Raw genomic sequence first — 20,592 nt, 5'->3', positions numbered from 1 at the left:
GTTATCTCCACAGGTTTGAGGTGACATGTGACCAGTGTGACCAGAAGGCCAGAGAATGCTTCAAATAGCGCCTCACCACTACCATCCCAGAGGTTCTCCTCAACAAGGAGGGAGATATAAGATATATTCACATTGGATGCGCGACTAGATAACACACACCCAGTCCAGGATAGGGCAAAATTTTCTTGGATTGTTCAGACTTTTCCATATAATACAGCACCACAGCAGTGATACTTGAAGTTAATGTCGAATTAGTGGCACTGTTTTTATGGAAAATTACTCACTTAACGCAAGGGTAAGTTGTTGTAGAGGAGATATTTCAGACAAAAATGACCCTGAAGTGGTCTCAAGCACGTGTCTCATGTTGGATGTATGAATGTTATTCTGATATTTTCCATTGTATCGTAGTTCATTGTATTTAGGACTAAGACATTGTAAAACACTGTTTGGAAGAACTTATAGAATACCTCAAATTTAAGAACAAATGGGAAATAGATGTTGAAGCAACTTTAGTTGACCATATGTGAAAAATGTTAGGAAAACAAAAGACAGGCGCAAATTTAGAGTGACAAAGCTCTTTCCGTCTCCCAGCAGGGGCAGTAATCTAGTAAAGCCAGGATACTGGGTGCTTGGAAGAAGTTTGAAGATAAGACATTTGTAATTACCCAAGGGGGAAGGAGGGGTTAGTAACAGCTCTCACAGCTGTAAAGATAGCAGAAAGGTCAACATTGGTTTATTTGACACGTTGTAAAGAGGTCACGTTGGTTGAAATCTCCTACAAAGGAGACACCAGACTAAGAGGTTTATACAGAGTTACAAGCGGGACAAAATTTATTTCAGAGGAACTATCCTCACTTGAGGCCGAGGCCAGATCTGCTGACCAGCATGATGGTCACCAGCTAAATGGGGACACCTCAGGTGAGATTGGCTGTGCCGTGCATCAGATATTTCTGGCCCGTTGGGGTCGATGTTGCTGTGTCTTTCAGGTGGGGAAAAGGGAGACAGGCCTGGTCTATGTGGCCAGGGCGAGACGTGAATAGAGTGAGACTTCCGGCAGTGACCCATCCAATAATGTCGACATTACACAGCTGTTCCAGTTGGCCGTCCACAAGGGCGTGCCCCTCCCAGTGGCAGAAATCAGGCGAAATAGTCCATCAATGAGAAATGCTACTCGGGCTAAGTAGAACACATTTTGTACATAATTTTGCACGACATCAGAAAAGGAAAATATGGGATTGGATTAAGGAGCGTGACTAAAATTGTTGTACTTGCAGGTTTAGAAGGCCAAGAGAGATAAGAAAAAAGGAGGCAGCTGCTCCTTCCACTTCTGCTGCTTCTGGGCAAGGTTCGGGTGACGCAGCGCCACAGCAGACTGGCTGCTGTCCATAGCAGGCCAGTCAACGAGGTTGGGATTGCAGTAACAGAGATATGGGTGGTTACAGACGGGGGTTGTGAGTGGGGTGTGCTCTGGCTGCGGGGTGTGGGGTCACTGGGTGATGAGCTGTCCATGCCGAGCCACTTTCTGGAATGTGCCATCCTCCGGTGCCATATCTGTCACAAAGAGCTCCACCAGCGCAGGGGGCGCCACCGTTACCCACTCCCAACGCACTTGACACAAACCCGCTCGTACCCCATTCCATGACAGGGGGCCGCGGAGCGTCAGCGTTCGAGGACTAGCAGGTCCTAGCATTCCGGGGACGGTGGATGGACAAGTTTTCGATGGTGCTGGATATTGGGGCGAGCTATGAGCTCCTTCCGCAACCCCCACTGAGCCATGTGGACTCTCAAGAGTGCCTGAGTCACTGCCATTGACTGAACGAACACTGGAATTCGAGTGGCATTCCCGGATGGGACTGAACTTGACTCTGCACATCCGTCGGAGGGAGCATATGTCGTGCTCTTTTCCTTCCCAGTGGCTAAACTGAACTGAAACATTTGAGGGCAGCTCTGAAACCTGGTTCCCATCCTCCCGCGGTGGGTATGCCCTGTTCTTGCACTGGTCTGAGTGGTTTAGCAACCGCCACCCTTTCAATTCACCAATTGACATATCACATTGTACATGTGATCACAAACATGATTTGGTTTATCAAAAATGCACTCATCCAAATTTAGTCATGAGTGCATCTTGCGTTAGAATTATATATTTGTTATGTCTACTGGCGTTGCCTCGCACGCGTGCCTTGTCCCTGAGCAGCGGAAATGGTATGAATTGTTTACTTTCGCCGAGCCACAAATCGCATTGAATATTGATGAGCGTCATCATACTAGAGGTCTAGACCCCATAGTTGTTGCACAATCGGGAGATCATATATCAGCACCGACTACAAATTCTTTGGTTTTGGGAACATTACTAAATTTCAAAATTTCCAGGGAAGGGTCGCTCGGAAATGGTAGTTCTGTGTGTGTCTCTGCTAGAGGTGTTGTGGACCCAGGGCCCGACTGAGTTGGGGCTCGGCTCCACAGCTCCGCAATGTTTTTACTGTCTCTACCCCCTCCCCCAGTTGACAGAATCAGTGTGGGCACAGCCTGTAGGTGGATTGAGCCAATCATGAGACAATAGGAGGTGAAGACTGCAGCGGTCTTGGAGCTGTCTATGTCTTGTAGAGCACCTTTTCTTCCCATAAAAAAAAAAAAGAAAAAAATAGAGGTTTAATTCGGTATCTGCGTTATTATAGTTTTGGGATTTTTTATTTTAAGCATAAATGGTTACTATTTCATTTGTGTTGCTTTAAAATTTGTCAATTAACAGTCAAAATTGGAGCGTTAGCTCGAGGCTTAATTTGTAATCTCGGAACACAGTTAGATATTTGTACTCAGTGAACTCAGCATCACTGGAGTCGGACATCGCTCCGTACATCAACCTCCGGGTGCTTTCCCGGAGGTGGACTCAATCTCGCTGATAAGGACAGTTTAGAGTTCTGGCTAGAACCTGACACGCCATCCAATTGGGAACTGCGGGACAGAAGTGGTACCATAACTCACAGTTGCGCCCGGCCCCTGTATTTGTGCCCGCCATGGTTGAGCTTAGAGGTTGACCGCCCGGACGGGCAGGTCAAGAGAGGGAATGTGTAGATGGCATGAATTGGATCAAAGTCAGACACTTTCGAGTCTGAACAAAGACGATGACGATGCAAATGTTTAACTTATTGACTATTTTACCTGCTGGCGTGTGCTTTGTGTGGACGATGTTGGCGTTTGAACATAGGATGCGGGATGACAGAAGTGATGGAGCGAAAGGAGCATGTAATGGTATGGTATGGAGCAGAGCGAGATGATGGTAAGACGCTGACACAGACACAACAACTACTGCTAAATCTGAAATGTAAACAACCGACACAGGTGAACACTTGGGTGACAATTTTAATTGGACACACCCATGGAATGATGTGGGAATAAAAAAGAAAGAGCCTATTTTTGACACCCAAGTTGCAAAACAAAATTTCACCTGCCTAAAGTTAAATGGGACTGGCCCTGGGATTGGAAATCTCCAGGAGTCATGGTGTAATGAAAATGTGTCTTTGCCAGTAGGAATCCCTCTCGCTCGTGCTGATGTTTGGCTGTGGTGTGGAGAGAAAGTGCTGTACGATAGGCTTCCCACCAATGCCTCAGGTAAGTGCGCCCTGGTAACGCTGATCATGCCAGTTAGTGTGACAGCCTTAGATATGGCCAAAACGGAATGGGAAGACGTTAGAAAATGGGGAAGAGTCCCCTTCCTTAACAGGAAGAGAAGGGACATGCACGAATGGTTGAGTGCAGGAGATCCCACGTATATAGATGCAATTGGAGTTCCAAGAGGGGTCCCTGACGAGTATAAATTGGTGGATCAAATTGCGGCAGGATGGGAGAGTATTTTCCTGTTTGTTACGGTAAACAAAAATGTGGACCGGATTAATTATGTTCATTATAATGTCCAACGATTGGCGAACTTCACCACCTCGGCACTCCAGGCAGTGCATGAGCAATTGGCTGCCACATCTCTGATGGCATTCCAAAATAGAATGGGCTTAGATATGGTGTTGGCTGAAAGAGGAGGAGTGTGTAGTATTTTTGGGGATCAGTGTTGTACTCTGATTCCCAACAATACATCTCCTGACGGTCGCCTTACCAAGGCATTGGAGGGTCTGCGCACGTTAAGTGACAAAATGAAGGAGCACTCAGGTGTGGACACCAGTTGGTATTCTGACTGGTTCAACATCTTTGGTAAATATAAAAGCCTGATTGCATCAGTACTGATTTCTATCGCTGTGTTTGCCGCTATTATGGTGTTATGTGGATGTTGTTGTATTCCATGTATCAGATCATTAACTGTTAAGACAATTGAACGCACGTTGGGGCCGCTCCCTCCTGGTGGCCAGTACATGATGATCCCTCAGAAGGACCCCCAGGAGGGGGAGACAGCTGTGGCCCTCCGGGAGTCCGGGATGTGAGTATGTGTAGATGGCCTCAGCGACCTGAGGCCATGAGGAGGGAATGAAATTTTCTATTGATTTTTAAGTTTTACTAATTCTCTATTGATTTTTAAGTTTTACTAATTCTCTATTGATTTTTAAGTTTTACTAATTCTCTATTGATTTTTAAGTTTTACTAATTTTCTATTGATTTTTAATTTTTACTAGTTTTCTATTGATTTTTAATTTTTACTCATTTTTATTGATCTTTAGTCTTTTACTAACTCTCTATTGAGCTTTACCTCACATTCTATTGATTTGTAAGTTGTTACTAACTTTTCATTGTTTGATTTTTAGCTCGTGTAACAATAAAATAAGGGGTTCGAGTGATGACCTCAGTTGTCTGAGGTCATGAGAGGGAATAAAGGAGTGGAAGAGTTGAAACCTGGCTAGTTTTATTCGATGTCCTGCATCTTGTGTCACTGTTATTCTGTGGAATGCTGAGTGTGTGGCTGGTGAAGTTGGAAAAAGAAAGTGAAAGAATGTGAGGTTTGGGAGGTTTTAGGTTGGTGCCTGGCGCAGACAGACACCTCGAGCGGGAAGGGGTCGACAAGAAACTGGACCCTTCAGCCACAAGCAGGAGGGGCCACCACTTGAAGAAAGACCAAGAGAAGCAAGCTAAAGTTAACTGCAGCATACACATAGCCAATAGAATCATGCCAGGATGCCTTTGTCTCTGTGTCATTTGCATATTGTGTCTATAAATTAATGCTGAACAGCGAAGACAAAGAGAGCTGTATTGAGAGGGACCCAAACTCAAGTTGTAGATTTGTGTGTTAGGAATAAATCCACTCGTGTGTGAAAATGCCGGCTTCCTGATACCTTTCTATTGCAGAACGAGCGCGCATATTGTTGGATGAGTGAGAGTTGGGTAAAGTCACAAATTGGAGTCAGATTATTAATTTGAGTTTACATTGGTTTAAAATTAAATTCTAACATTGATTTAAAGATAAATTCCGACAGTGTTAATGTTCAGAACATCCATACTGTTACAATGGCTTACAATAATATATATATATATATATATATATATATATATATATATATATATATATATATATACACAGTGAACCCTCGGTTATCGCGGTTAATGGGGACCGAGACCACCCGCGAAAACTGAAAATCCGCGAAGTAGCGGCGCACCTTCAAAAATGCTTAAAAAAAAAAGTGCGAAGTAGCGGCGCACCTTCAAAAATGCTTAAAAAAATAAAAATAAATTTATATATATATATATATATATATATATATATATATATATATATATATATATATATATATACGGGTAGAGAGAGAGAGAGAGTGAAATTCATGTTATAACAAAAAAAAATAATTATTAAAACTTATTATTTTTTTATTCCCCAGCCATTATTTTTGTATTTATTCAATTACTTCTTTTTGTATTTATTTAATTACTTCGACTTTTACCTGCTGGTACGCCGTCCGGTGTGCCCTGTGAAATGAAAGGTGGCATTCTTCATTTATTTATTTCTTATTTTATTTATTCATTCATAACTGACAGCCTCGCGCTCCGCTCATGCCCGGGCGGAAGGTGTTCCTCTTCGGCTTAACTGCCACACACGCCGGCCAAAGCTCTGGTACGGTCCGAACCGCGCGAAACGTCGCCCCAAATCGTGCCCAGGGGAACGTGCTCTTCTTCGTCCACTCTCCTCTTCGGCGCACGCCGGCCGTCTAACCGCTCCAGCGCCTCGTCGTGCCGCTCGGCGAAACTACAATGCCCCCGAATATTTTTTAGACCCGCGAAGCACTGAACCCGCGAAAGGTGAACCGCGAAGTAGCGAGGGTTCACTGTATATATATATATATATATATATATATATATATATATATATATATATATATATATATATACTTTAGGGGGAAAAGTGCCTAGTTTCACTCAACATTGAAGGTTGATGCACTGCTGTATTTTAATGTTGGTCACGATGGTGATACTTTGAGAGGTAAATATTTTTTTTACATCATACTAGGTGTAAAAAGTTTAAAAACGACTGCTGTAGAAAATGAATGGATGGAAAATTGTGTCTCTGCAATACATATATATTGATCCTATTACCTGATAGTCCCAGGCCATGCTGTCAAAGCCAAGTCCACAGCCAGTGGGGTCAGCACAGTCTACATACAAACTGTATGCATCGAAACAAGTCAGCAAGCCAGTTGAGTTGTACACAATCGCTGTAGAGTGAAACATACAGCGCTCTGAATAAACAGTTTTAGCAGTTATCTTCGTCACATGCTGTACACAGTAGCACCACTGTAATAGAGTTTTCATCGACAACTATCTCCAAGCTCTATTTTGGCTAGGGATAAAATGACTGCGGTTATTTATTTTTTATTGCGGTAAAACTTACCGGGGTTAGGGTTTGAGAGACAGTCTGACATGCAAGTGTACAAATGCACACGTGCAGAGCACTGAATTACTTTGTTTTATGTCAACAAATTATTGTGGTGACTTTTGCATATGACAGCCCCAGCTGTACTGTACAACTGTACCAGACCAGCTTCAGTTTGGAGTGGTTGACGTGTCACTACATGCCGGTAAAAAGCAATTATTATACAGTAATTTTGTTAATTTGTAAAATGTTACTCCGACAGTGCAACCTCCTATTGGTAATATCGAAATAATGTCCATTTCGTCTTCTATTCTAAGTACTTCACATTCACCAGGGTAAACAGTACAAGTCCTACTGGGAAAAGAAACTAATGTGGAGAATGTAAATGGTGGTTAATAGTTGCTATCTGTATGCCTGGTGAAATGTATACAGTGTAACCTCGATTTAACGCATTAAGGGGAAGGGGTCATCCGTAAGGTCAGGTTCTTAAATTAAAGTAAATAGTTTTTGTGGCTTAAAAATACCAAGTACAGTAAAAAAATATAAATATAGATATATCAATAGATAGTGAGTAAAAGCTTGAAACCTGTTTGAAAAGTTTTAAATGGTGCCATGAGCGATGTTAGTGCCCTTTCACTTTAATTTCCATTATGATTGGATTCCATAGATAAGGGCTTGAAAACAACTGTATAAGGCACCAAAAATAGCATGTTCAAAAGACATGTACACAATCTTACTCCATTAAACAATAGCCATTGATAAGAATACACAACTCGGCAATACATGGACCTGTCTCTGTCCGTTTATTGCGCCACAGCACCATTTCCTGGCTAGGTAGCCGATTGCAGCTAATTTTCATTGAACTGGACACAATTTTCTGTTCATTAAATCTGGAGTCCATAGGTTACTGCTCCGTTAAACTGAAGATCCACTGTATAATATTGATCAGATAGTCATCACTGTACCTGCAGTATCCCTCAGGTTAGTAAGTAGGTCAGATCCACGGAGCATGGTTTTACAACCAACCTGACAAACATTAGAACATAATATTTACTTGTTTGAGCTAACTAGTGTAAAATGTGCACATCTGTTCTGATGAAATGGATATAACAACTGAAAACATCCCTGTTCAAATACCAGGTTTTGTTATATATAGAATGAGACAACAATCATTTTTTTTCAAAACATTTTCCATGTTGTGACCTCTGACCCAAAAATAATCAACCGAAAAAAAAAAGATATTTTCAAAAGGGTTTGTAAAAATAATTGAGATAATGAGGTTGCGTAAGTGTGCACTCCTTCTTATATCGCAAACTTAACACTATCAAGAATATAGTCAAACCTGTACCTTCACAGGATTGGCAGGCATGTTGCCCATGAAATGAGTGCTGTAAGGATAATCGAGCATGGCCATCAGCGTGAATGCGTTCCTCAGCAAGCCATTTAGCTGGTGGATGTCTTGAGCAGATGATGGACGATTACACAGGGAGAATGTGGACTGAATTTTACTGTAATCTGACAAAGAAAACATATAAACAAAAACATATTTAAAGTCTAAAATCTTTTTTCCAATTTTATATTTTTATTTGAGTAGGCCGAGGAACAAATCACAAAAATTACCCTGCAGTTCACTTAATTCCTTCAGACGATGAAATGCTCCTTTCACAGCATATTTGCATTCTGGAGAAATGGCCTCAAAATCCTGTTTAAAAAAAAAAAAAAAGCAATGTTTCCAAAAAAATACTGTGAGTTTCTTGCAATTGTAATGTAATCTGCAAATAGTGTTCTGTTTGCAAGAAAATCTTTTTTCTGTTTTTAAAACTGATAGGCCTTAATTTACTAAAGGTTTGTGTTTGCAAAAAATGGGCATAAACTGATTTGTAAATACTGTCTGAAAGGCACATGCAAACCAGCACTGTGCGTAAAACAAGGAGATGCAGGCAAAATGAACTTGTGTAAAAAATTTTGAAATGCCAGAAACAAAAATGATCACATAATGAATGTATACACTATATTTTATTTAATTCGTTCTTTCATATCATTTCACGCTTACTCCCATGTTACTTTTGTTCAATTGATTTACACGCGAGTGGTATTGCCCATGCAATGGAACATGAACATAGTTCAACTGTAATACATAATTAAATATCCCAACGATTTGTGGTTTACCATTTTTCTATGGACAGTAAAGGCTAACGACTGCCTCTGTAGTACAATGAGCGTCCAAAAATAAATTTATCACATCATGTAATTCTAAATATTGTAATTCCTACTCAGTTTCGATGCCAGCACCCCATCTCACCTTTCCCCAAATTCTAAATAAAAAGTCAAGAGGAATAAAAATGAATATTGGGCTCTTCAAAAATTTCAGTGAGTTTTCTTTACTAACTTAAACTCGGAACAAATATTTCTCTGTTTTTTTCAATAACTGAAATAATATTCAGTGGGATAACTGCTGTTTCTGAAAATAGTTTCATGTATGTGTTGCATTGAACTGACCAACTTCTGGCACCTGTCAACTAAGGGTGGGTGATATATATATATATATATATATATACACTGTGACTAATAATAATAATAATAATAATCATAATAATAATCATAATAATAGAAAAATAGCACGCCAACTTACAGCAGTGACATCTCTAAAAAACTGCCTCGGGTCCCCCAGCCCAGCTGTTGACAGTATAGGTGCACTCGCAGCAAGAGCTCCAGCCACAAGATTTGGATACTTTATTCTCATATAGACGGACAGCATTCCACCGTAACTGGAGAAGATGATCAGACCGATGCACGTTAGATTAAGATTTAAGACTTCGACAATGGTTCTGAAGAAAACTAACTGTAAAAGCACTTTAGTGAATCATTTCTACTGGCACAGGACATTATGTTGGGAATTGTTTGTCATGCTAAGCATAGATATCCAATTCATGGTTGACTCCACTGTAAACTATAACAAAGTTAAATTAAAATCTCACAATCTTGGTGAAACGCAAACAGTATTTTTAGTGTAGGCAGAATATCATTGCATGTCACTGCTCGGCATTGTTTTTCACCATAGGCGTCAGTAATGCCGAGAGCATAGACTTCAATTCAGGCATGACAACAACAACTGAATTGGGGGGGTTGTTGGCAGGCGGAATAGGAGACAATTGACTACAACTGACTACTCCTATACTTGAAGCATCTTTTTATTCCTGACCCTATGACTTTAGGCCACAAACGTTGAGGAAAGATTCTATATAGATTAAAAAGCTGCTAAGGTGATTCGACTTCCCAGAGAGCCACTGTGTCACATGCTCAAAAACATAGGTGCTGATTGGCCAAAGAGGAGATCTGTGTTTCCGCGATTGCTCCTCCGAAAGGATATGGATGTCTGTCATAGCTCATTTGAAACTTAATCGTAAGAACTGCACTTGGTTTGAAAGAATGAAAAGTGAAACCATATACAGTGGTAATTTGAGTAGTTTCAGGGAAACTGAAATACATTTTATAATTTGACATACAGTTTCAAGTTTATTGGACTTCAGTTCCAAACTAAGGAATTCAAATTTTACAATTCAGGTTCAGTTTTTCAATGCTATGATTCAAATGAAATAAGAATTCAACTTATATAACTCAAATTTATTTTTAAGGCAATTATTCGAATTTAGCAATTCCAATTCAAATATTAAAGATCCTCATTCACTTTGTGGTGGCATGTATTTCATTCAGCCCATAGTTGAATTCTTAAAGTAATTAATTAAAAGATGTGATCTAAAATCAAGAGAATTTAATATATACAACAACCTTTCGGAAGCTCGATGAGGATGGATTTCAGGGGAATCTTACCTTCCACCAAAAACGAGGACTGGGCATTTTGTGGCTGACAGCTCATGTTTCAACACACTGATCATGACAGCATAGTCTGCAATTGCCTGTTCCACTGTCAACAGGCCAATCTGAGGGATGTTGAAGGAGTCATTGCCAAAAGGGAGAGACTTGCCATAGTACCTCTGTGAGAGGGAGAGCAAGCACAAGACATTCAAGCTAGGTTAGGTGACATGTGTCAAGACATGGCTGGACAGGAGAATTCAGTCCTTCTAGAGACATGGTTAAAGCAGAGCAGAGGGAGAAGCAAAAGCTGATAAGGCTATGAAAAGATCATTCTTTCGGATGCTAATAAATGATTTTTTTCTATAGGGTATGCACCCCAATGATAGTTTGACAGCATAAAGCTGATAACCATGCCTAATGACAACAAAGACCTGATTGTCAGATGTCTCCAAAAGATTATCCTGACAGGCTAAATTATACACTGCAAAAAAAATATTTTTAAGAAAGTTTGAGGATTTTTTCCCCAACAAGATAATCTTCAAGAATTTTCCTTCAGAAAAATAATTTCAAATGAAGGAAAATTATGAAGCCTTTTCTAAAGATTTTACAGCTATGTTAAAAATATATCTAATTACTCATGAGTTCAAATATTGGTTTCCACCATAATTTGTATAAAATCCCAGCAGAAGAGCAATACTCGTTTTTAATTTTAGGGGAAGCCCAATTACACAACTTCTCAAAAAAGAAATTTGGCAATAACAGACCAATCAAAGTTACAAGTTACAGCAGTTTTTATTTTCAAGCACGTCACATGCATTACTGACACAGCATGCACTACACGACATAACTGAATGTTCTGAGGCAGATCTACTAGAACAGGGCTCGGGAACTCGGTTCCTGGAGAGCCATATCCTGATTGTTTAAGACCTCTCCCTACTCCAAACACATCGGATTCAAATAATCAGAGTCATTTCAGGCTTCTTTCTACAGAGGATGTTGATGTGCGGCTGATCGTTTGAATCAGGTGATTTTGGAGTAGGGAGAATTCTAAAACAGGCAGGATATTTCTCTCCAGGAACCGGAGTTCCCTACCCCTGTACTTGAACATGACAATACAGTTTTTCAACATGTGCCCATAATGTAGATCTGTAAAAGAAAAAAAATCATACTAATAAAAATAGTTAACTGGTGAAAAAAGCATGACAAACAAGCACCTAATTTCACATTACTGATACAGACATGAACTACAAGGCTGGAAAGCGGTTTCATATTGCCGTTTTCGAGTCAGAATTAATATTTTGCACCTCATTAGTACATATTGAATAGCAAAACTGAGACTCAAAGTAGTGATGTGTATTGAGAACCTCAAGTTCACAAATGTTTACTTGAAAGAGCCCGCACATGATTGTCAATTAACTGATTGTCAATTAGTCACTGACTGCATGAGCCAAGTTTGCAGTGAGAGCTCACAGAGGAGAGTTGTCAGGACCGCTTTCCAGCCTTGGGGAAAGTGGATTCTTAATGTGCTGACACGAGAAATGTTGTTGATCAAAGTATTTATTGTGACCGTCAGGCAACAATCAAAGAATCACTATAGGGAATATTCTCTTATCAATTTCGTATAATATTAGGAGGATCTATAACTACAGCCGTCGGAATTGACGGAAACGAAAAACGCTGGTGGACACAGTCACACCAGGAAAGCAATAACGAAATAACAGAAAGCGCTTGCAAAGCAAGGAAACCGAAAACGAACAATGGTTTACCACAAAAGGGATAAGATAAATCCAAAAGCGAGCACAAGAACAAAAAGCGAGCCGAAAAATAGCTGGAAATAAAGAACAACACAAAACACGCAAAGACTATACACGGAGTAAATCGAGGCAAGAACTAGAGCAAGGTACATGAGCATGAGCAACGTGGGATAATAATCCGACGCGGACATGTCCGCTACGGTGGCTTAAATAGTCAGTAATCAGAGTCTTCATTCGTCGCAGCTGCGTGGCTCATGAGCGCGTCTCGCTCGCGGCCGGGTCACACACGACAGGAACGAGCGCCGTCGGAACACGCCCACTCAGCTGCAACAACAACAAACGGATCGTGACAAGAGTAGGGCTGGGTGATATGGCTGAAAACTATATCGTGACGCATGTTTGTTAAATCGGTCGATAATTAATTATTAATATTATTTTTTAGTCATTTTTTTTTTTTTTTTTTACTATTTACTAATGGAAATAAAAAAGGGAAAAGGACTGAATTCCAATTTGTTTTATTTTAAAATGTACTACGCACACCAGCCTCCCTTGCGACAGAACTCTCGTGTGCTGGAGCTACGTGCCGTTTCGTCCAGTGCGTGTCTGCGGAGGGTGCTTGTTAGCGGCTTAACTGCTATGTCCACCCGGGTATAGTACGCTTTTCGCCTGTAGTCAGCTGGACACATTACAGTAGACTGCAATTTGATGGCAACCAGTTCAGGGTGTACCTCGCCTACAGCCCGAAGACAGCTGGGATAGCCTCCAGCATGCCCGCTCCCCTTGTGAGGAAAAGGGGCTCAGATAATGGATGGATGGATGTTACAGCAGAGCTATTTTTAATCAACTTTGCATGGCTTCTAGACAAGAAAACGTTTTCGATACTGTTGTCTGTTATACACAATCTGAATTTAAGAAATTAAAGCTATATTAAAAAAGAAAAAGAAATCATTTTTTATGGTGTCATATTTTTCATTGTTTAATAAAACCCTTTGCTTCAGTTTCCTCAGATTAACCTGCAAAAAAAAATAAAAAATCCCCGAAGTTAGGTTGCTCCTCAAATGAAATTGTTGATTCGCAAAACTAGTGGTTCGGTACGCCGAGTGAATTAGTTAATTACAGAAATAGCACCCACAACTGACGCTGCGCCCTTTTGGGTGTGCCTTTTGGCCATGAAAATATGGTACTTTTAGTCGACGAAAACGCAAAAAGGTTTTAGTATAGTTTTAGTCGACGGAAACTCCCCAAGAAAAGTTTGTTTAGTTTACGTAAATTTAGTCGACGAAAAGTCCGTTTTAGTTATATAGGCATACAAGGTTTCCTCTCAATAGCAAAGACTTTTTGATCGACTACTAAGGATTATGTATGATAAACAGGTAAAAGTGGTAACAGTGGAAACAATGCACATTGCTCCAAAATATGCCGAGAACCAAAACATTTTATTTGGCATTATTTCACTTAAAGCAACATAAATAAATTAAAAATGTAGACTTGTAGTAGACTCGTTCTAATACAGTAGCATAAGTACAAACTCCAACAAACTCAAACATCCATCCATCCATTATCTGTACCGCTTCTCCTCACTAGGGTCGCGGGGATCGCTGGAGCCTATCCCAGCTGTCTTCGGACAGTGGTCAGGGTACACCCTGAATTGGTGTCCAGCCAATCGCAGGGCACACATAAACAACCGTCCATACTCACACTCATACCTAGGGGCAATTTAGAGTGTCAAATCAACCTGCCATGCATGTTTTTGGAATGTGGGAGGAAACCGGAGTACCCGGAGGAAACCCACGCAGGCACGGGGAGAACATGCAAACTCCACACAGGAAGGCCGGAGCCAGAATCGAACCCACAACCTCCGTATTGTGAGGTCATTGTGCCGCCCCTCGATCAAACATGTCTTCTTTATGTCTTCTGCAGAGTTGGGCGGAACCTCCAGCTTTCCAATTTTAGACAATTTTTACGAGTAACTAGGTCGCAGCCGCAGAGTGGGGGCAAAAAAGGGTCACGTGCCCAGCTCTGGAGGTTTGCATTGAAAGTGTTTGTGGGTAAAATGTGCTGTAACTTTAGGACTCTGTTGCTAAGACCAGGTATCCATGAGAATTGTTACTTTGTCTTTGCACTCTACAGTCCAGCCAGCCATCATGACCTTATATTTAGGACATGTGAAAATGATCAAAGTTTACCGTATTTTCACGGCCATAAAGCACACTTTAAAGTCTCAAATTTACCCCATAACAAATGAGGCACCTTATCGTGCGACACGCCTATTTTATATGCTGGACAACTCTCTCAACTAGTGAGCATGTTCTTTTGGGGACTGCAGAGTGCATGTTAGCACACCCTGCTGTTCAAAGTCTGAGAGATCTAGGCTACAAATTGAGTGTGACAAATACATTATGTGAATGTCTTTTCGGTGATGGTGCAAGAGAAAGCTAGACAAAAGGGCAGCTGTCCACAATGTCGTAGTCTGTCTTATCATTCATGTTATTGCAAGCAAGAAACATCACAGGTTTAGACAACAGACTGCAAATAAATAAATTAATTAATTAAAAAAACAACACTGCAAAGCACACCACTCACATCTTTATAACCTGATAAATCTGATAATCTCCCAGAATGCCTCAGCGTGATAATCCCCCAGAATGCCTCAGTACTGTTTTTGTGTTATTTTTATTTCTTTTGGTGATAGGAATGGCATGAGATAAGCATATTTTGTGTTAATTTTATTTCTTTGTTTCATTATTTGCTTGTATGCTGTTCAGAGATATTTATGGTTTTGATTTGAAACCATGACTCTAAGGACAGTGACATCCCTCCCCTGCCGTAGCCAATTAGATGTGTTGTCACAACATCCCTGATTGGTCTGAGTGCTGCTAATAACAGACATTAGTGTGTGTGAGCTAGCATGAGCGCTAGCATGCGCTCGCTGGCATGCCAGCACGTGCTGCGTAGTGCGGTGAGCCCAGTCTAAGTATTAAATACAGAAATAGCACCCTCAACTGGTACTGCGCCTGCCCTTTGACAAAGCGTGTCTTTTGCCCGTAAAATTACGGTAGTTTAGTTCTTGAGAAATTACTTAAATTAAGTTTTCCGCTTTTGTCACTTCCTGTTCTTATCCGGTGCACTGATTCGCTGAACAGTCAATCACAATGCTCATATTGAATTGGCCAAACACACCCCTCCCCCAGACGTCATTGCAGGCTAAACCAAACAGATGGCGTGTTCGAACTTTGCCACAGCCGACGGCGGATTGGTGTGTAGAGGCCTTCAGGGTGTATAATCTGGACAAGATTTTCCGTCTAAAATTGGTAATATCTACCAAATGCCTGTGTCATACATTGATGAGGTATATGAGTTAGGTTGGTTGGCTGGTTTATCTTTTGCCACACAAAGACAAATGATGTGCTATTTCTTACATGTTCAGCAAATATGACCAAGGCTTCCTGCTGAGCAGCCAATTCGGTAAGAAATCCAGAGTTAAGGGCAAATTCCCAGATGTCCCCCTCATTGCCGGTGTAGAAGAAAATTGGACCATATCCAGTATTCCAGTATTTATCTGCAGAGGGAAGCAAGACAGAAATCAAGGTCAAATTATTCTTGTTTGTTTGAAAAGTAAAAAATGTCATTGGTCAAAAGTCACCAGTGATCAGGTATCGCTGGAGGAATGTCCCATTTCCCATCGCATTAAAGTTGAAGTGGTCGACGCTCTGGGTGAAGTATTTTTCTTTGAAAAAGGTTTGTGTCTGGGATCCATGTATTCCATTCTAACAAAAAACAATACATTCATGGCAGCCTCACCCAGCAAGCTTGGCACAAGTATGACGAAACATCTGCAAATAAAATGTTAGTGTTTGTTCAAGTTTGAGTCATAAAAGAGTTTACCTTAGCCAGAATCCTACATTGCATTTTATCCAAAACACATTGTTGATGTTATTGTGTAAAGCGAAAGTTAAGCGACGATTACTTCTGGCTACAGTCCTGCTTCTCTGTATGTTGAGACGACGAAGAAGAAACAGCAGCAACCATAGAAGCAATGACAGAAACTTTCGATTTGCACAAAACAATAAAGGTTTAAAAGAGCATTAATCCACCAGTATTGTACCTTTGGCTAGAATGCACCATGGGATTCTGGTTAAGGTAAGCTGATTTAGGATAAAAATTTACTTTAAGATAGTTATTAGCAGGAGTGTCCCAATCCAATATTTATATCAGATACAAAAAAAAAAACGGTATTCGATTTTATCGATCAACATCCAACATCTCTGATATTAGCACTCATAGACAAGCAGTCCATTCCATATAGTCACAATACTTTTTTTTTCTTTTTTTAAGTATTTTTTTATTGAAATACATATTAAATTTTACGGTAAAAATAAATAAATAAATAAAATCACCAGTGCGCACACTGATGTCATTCACTTGAATGACAGTCGTAGCGAGGCTCCCTCGGTGGTCACCTGCACGATTGCAACAGTGTAATAGATCCGTAAATCCAATTAAAAAAAAAATTAAATAAAAATGTAAACCTGTATTTCGGGTTTTTTCACTTTTCGCGGTAGGTTCCTAGTAGGGCTGGGCGATATGACCTAAAATCAATATTGCAATAAATTGGGCAATTTTACCTCGGTAACGATAAATGCACAATAAATTCCCCCTGAGGACCAAAATCAAAATAAATGCAGGAAATGCATATTAACTGCTTTTTTTCATTGACCAACTGGTACACATTACTTTCAATGAAAAATAGAAGTACAAAAATCATTTGAATAAACATTCAAAATAGCATGCTTTGCATGACTTGAACAATGTCACAAAGAACAGGAGAAAAAGGGTACCTCTCACAAAATCTTTTTATGTAAATATATTGTGCCGAGGTGCTGTAATGCCATTTGCAAAGGCCTAGATTTGATATCTTGTAAACAATATAAATAATGCCATGTGCAAAGGTGCTAGTCGCCTGTAAACAAAATGCTCAATAAAATGAAAAAATGTCAATGAAATGCCAATGCCAAATAAACAAGTGTGCTTCATCAGGAAAATGCCGTCTCGAGTACTCCGGTGCGCAGTCGCCACTTGTCGTCTATGTACTGCACATTCAGGCTCAAACAGGGATCCATGTTGCGACTCGACCACAAGTCGGATGCGGATGCAAAATGCTTGACATGTCTAAGCTCCCGTCCCGATGTTGTCCATATCGGGAAGTGCTGTTTGCGGCAAATATTTTCGTACCTCTTGTCGGCTACGTTCATGAGGCGTTTAAATCTTGTGCGCTCCACTGTAACGAGAGGAGCTCTATCTTTAGCTATGTGCTAGGCTATCGCGTCCACCACTGAGACGTATTCTCGTATGATGTCGCCTCCGTTAGTGGGCTGTTGTCACTTGCCCAACCTTGCTTCTCACTTTGAACTTTTAGCACAAGCTCCAAGTCAACAGCATAGTTGTGTTGTGGGTGTTGAAAAAGAAAAGGTTGACGCGCTGTTTCAGGTGCTTACGACGCACTTTGTAGTTCATGTTCATGGAACCCAAAACATTTCCAAACGACAGATGTCCAATATCTTTTCGGGACAAGCACGACAGGAACAATTTCAACTAACGTTACTTCGTCTGCAGCCGTGTCAACCGCTTCAGGATTTGAATCGCCAGCAACGAACGCGTCTTCTGTTTACATTCTTCTACAGCGCATGAGTCACGTGACTACATGCGCTGGAGCCGTCTTAAAGAGGCAGGAACATCGCCGCAGACAGAAAAGACTTTTCTTTTTCTTTTTTTTTAGACACCGAATTTACCGACATGGGCAAAATGATGTCGGTCATTCTAATACATTTCGGTAACGGTAAGTTTTCGGTTTATCGCCCAGCCCTAGTTCATATCCCAATTAACTGTGAAAAACTATATAGAGTATATACAGGAAAGTCAAAAGTGCAGGAACATCGTTAATCTACAGTATGAAAACAGTAATTACACATGACAGTTTGAGAAGTATCGCAGCTCTTTCGCACTTTGTTCAAAATATTGTATGCTGTTATTTATTCTTTTTCAGTAAACTGGTGGATCAGTCAGTGGCACACAGATGTGCAACGTAATGTGCAACAAACACTGCATAGTAATTGCATTGTGGAAGAACGTCATTATTTCTGCCTTATCTGGTATTCATTTTATAACATAAAACTGCTTATCCAATTTTCTCAATGGTAATCAGTATAATTTATTGAATATATAAAAAAAACGCTACAATTTACTTCATGTGGTAAATATAAGGCCAAAAACTTGGAAGCCTTATAAAGTAACTTTAGGTTGAAATGCCACTGAAAAAAGTGCCGATTTTTCACAACCCAAAGTTGCCATTTTGATCAGAGCAAATTTTGTAGCTGCAAGAGGGCACTGTATGCTGATTTTGTTAAGTGTAGTTGTTTGTTAAATCAGTGCAATACTATTAAAATATATTTTGCATTCATGAAGGTCATTAAAATGTACTATTGCTTTCGAAAAAAAGGACCGTGTGAAACTTTGATATTTGTTCAAATTCATGAAAAACATAAACATGTCAATGTTGAAAAATTAGTAGATCATCTCGCTTGTGGTTGCGGAGGGGGGCTAGATTTGATGTTTAGCCCCCCAAGGCCTATGAGTTGGTAATACGGCGGCCAGTAAGCAGAGACGATCAAATAAATCGCTACACCGGAGCAAAAAGTGGAATAAAAACGAATGTGAAACTGATATTACCTTGAGATTGTTGTGTGACTTCGCTTGAAGAAGCTCTGCAGTTAACAACGTCAACATGAGCGCTCCGAGAAAGGACTTCATGTTAGCGACTGGCGCTCTCTTCATGCACGCTGTCTATGTCTACTGTGCATGTCACATGACAGTTGACTGTCTTATTGAACGTTGTGCGTGTCGTTTACCATATAAACATAATGTATAACTCCAAAGTAATCAGGAAGGAGATGGTACACCGAGAGAAAACGGGCACTGTCAGACAGGAAGTGGTGGGGTAGAATTCCAAATAATAGCCTGTAGGAAGTGGTGGTAGATTTTAAAAACAAAAGCAAATACACTCACAGACCAACTTGTAAAATGCGCGTTAAAAGCGGTTCGTAACGGCATTGTTTCTTTCCTTTTGTGACGATCAGGCAGCCTATTCTCATCACTTTTACTTTATTCCTTAGAACACCGAATCAAATTGTAAACACGCATTAACTGCAGTGTTTTCTCCCTTTTTGCTGCGATCGAGTTAGTGTGACAGTCACGTGATCGTGTTAGAGGGGACGCTTCGCTGTCGTTAACCTGGGCACTTATATAATAATGTAATAATGAGATCTGTACTAAAATGTCTCCCCCAAATAAAGACGAGTGATTTGAGAATCTTTTGCGATGAGATTTACGACAAATTGGCACGCCCCCTTTGGGCGCTCGGCTGATTTTTTTTTTCCGGTTTCAAGGTCTACGTCACAGAAGGGAATTTCTTAATCATTAATAATTTAAAAAATGACATTGATTTGTTTAATTCCACATTTAATTAGGAATAAAAAAATGACACTTTTATTCATCCATCTTCTGTACCGCTTCTCCCCACAAGGGTCGCGGGAGGGGGGGGTGCTGGAGCCTATCCCAGCTATCTTCGAGAAGTAGGCAGGGTACACTCTGAACTAGGAACTGGTTGCCAGCCAATTGCAGGGCAAACAGAGACAAACAACCATCCGTGCTCACACTCATACCTAGGGGCAATTTAGAGTGTCCAATCCGCCTGACATGCATGTTTTTGGAATGTGGGAGGAAACCGGAGTACCCGGAGGAAACCCACGCAACACGGGGAGAACATGCAAACTCCACACAGGATGCCGGTCTCTCACTGTGAGACCATCATGCGAAGCAGTCGGGCCACCGTGCCCCCCACTTTTATTATTTAATTTAATTCCATGTTTAATGAATGAACAATTAATTAGCAATGACAATTTTAATCAACCATACCATGTGGAATTTATTCATTTAATTTTGGCACTGGGCGGCACGTTGGCCTGACTGGTTAGCATGCTGCGGTCGTGGGTTCGATTATGGCTCTGGCCTTCCTGTGTGGAGTTTGCATGTTCTCCCCATGCCTGCGTGGGTTTCCTCCGGGTACTCCGGTTTCCTCCCACATTCCAAAAAGCATGCGTGGTAAGTCGATTGGACACTTTAAATTGCCCCTAGGTATGAGTGTGAGCGCGGATGTTTTTTTTGTCT

General features: G+C 40.7%; 1 protein-coding gene across 5 annotated transcripts in view; it reads right to left on the bottom strand.

The window, feature by feature from the left end:
• The window catches only part of LOC148314547 (dipeptidyl peptidase 2-like), a 31,565-nt gene extending 11,856 nt beyond the window's left edge, over positions 1 to 19,709 (bottom strand). Inside the window, exons 1-9 of one of the 5 annotated variants that reach the window (XM_088287645.1) lie at positions 19,096 to 19,709; positions 16,013 to 16,202; positions 15,789 to 15,928; positions 10,631 to 10,794; positions 9,432 to 9,567; positions 8,420 to 8,501; positions 8,148 to 8,314; positions 7,765 to 7,825; positions 6,523 to 6,641 (exon numbers count right to left, since the gene is read on the bottom strand). In XM_088287645.1, the coding sequence (XP_088143771.1) occupies positions 6,523 to 6,641; positions 7,765 to 7,825; positions 8,148 to 8,314; positions 8,420 to 8,501; positions 9,432 to 9,567; positions 10,631 to 10,794; positions 15,789 to 15,928; positions 16,013 to 16,052 (909 nt within the window). In that variant the 5' untranslated portion in view covers positions 16,053 to 16,202; positions 19,096 to 19,709. The other 4 variants (XM_088287642.1, XM_088287643.1, XM_088287646.1 and 1 more) reach the window with 4 other exon arrangements.
• Positions 19,710 to 20,592: the final 883 nt, after the last annotated feature.

This window comes from Idiotropiscis lumnitzeri, unplaced genomic scaffold (assembly GCF_059441095.1).
Source record: "Idiotropiscis lumnitzeri isolate Australia: NSW breed Sydney's pygmy pipehorse unplaced genomic scaffold, RoL_Ilum_1.0 HiC_scaffold_271, whole genome shotgun sequence".
NCBI classification, from domain to species: domain Eukaryota; kingdom Metazoa; phylum Chordata; class Actinopteri; order Syngnathiformes; family Syngnathidae; genus Idiotropiscis; species Idiotropiscis lumnitzeri.
The sequence above is the reverse complement of the archived record's forward strand: the minus strand, read 5'-3'. Positions and strand labels throughout refer to the sequence as shown.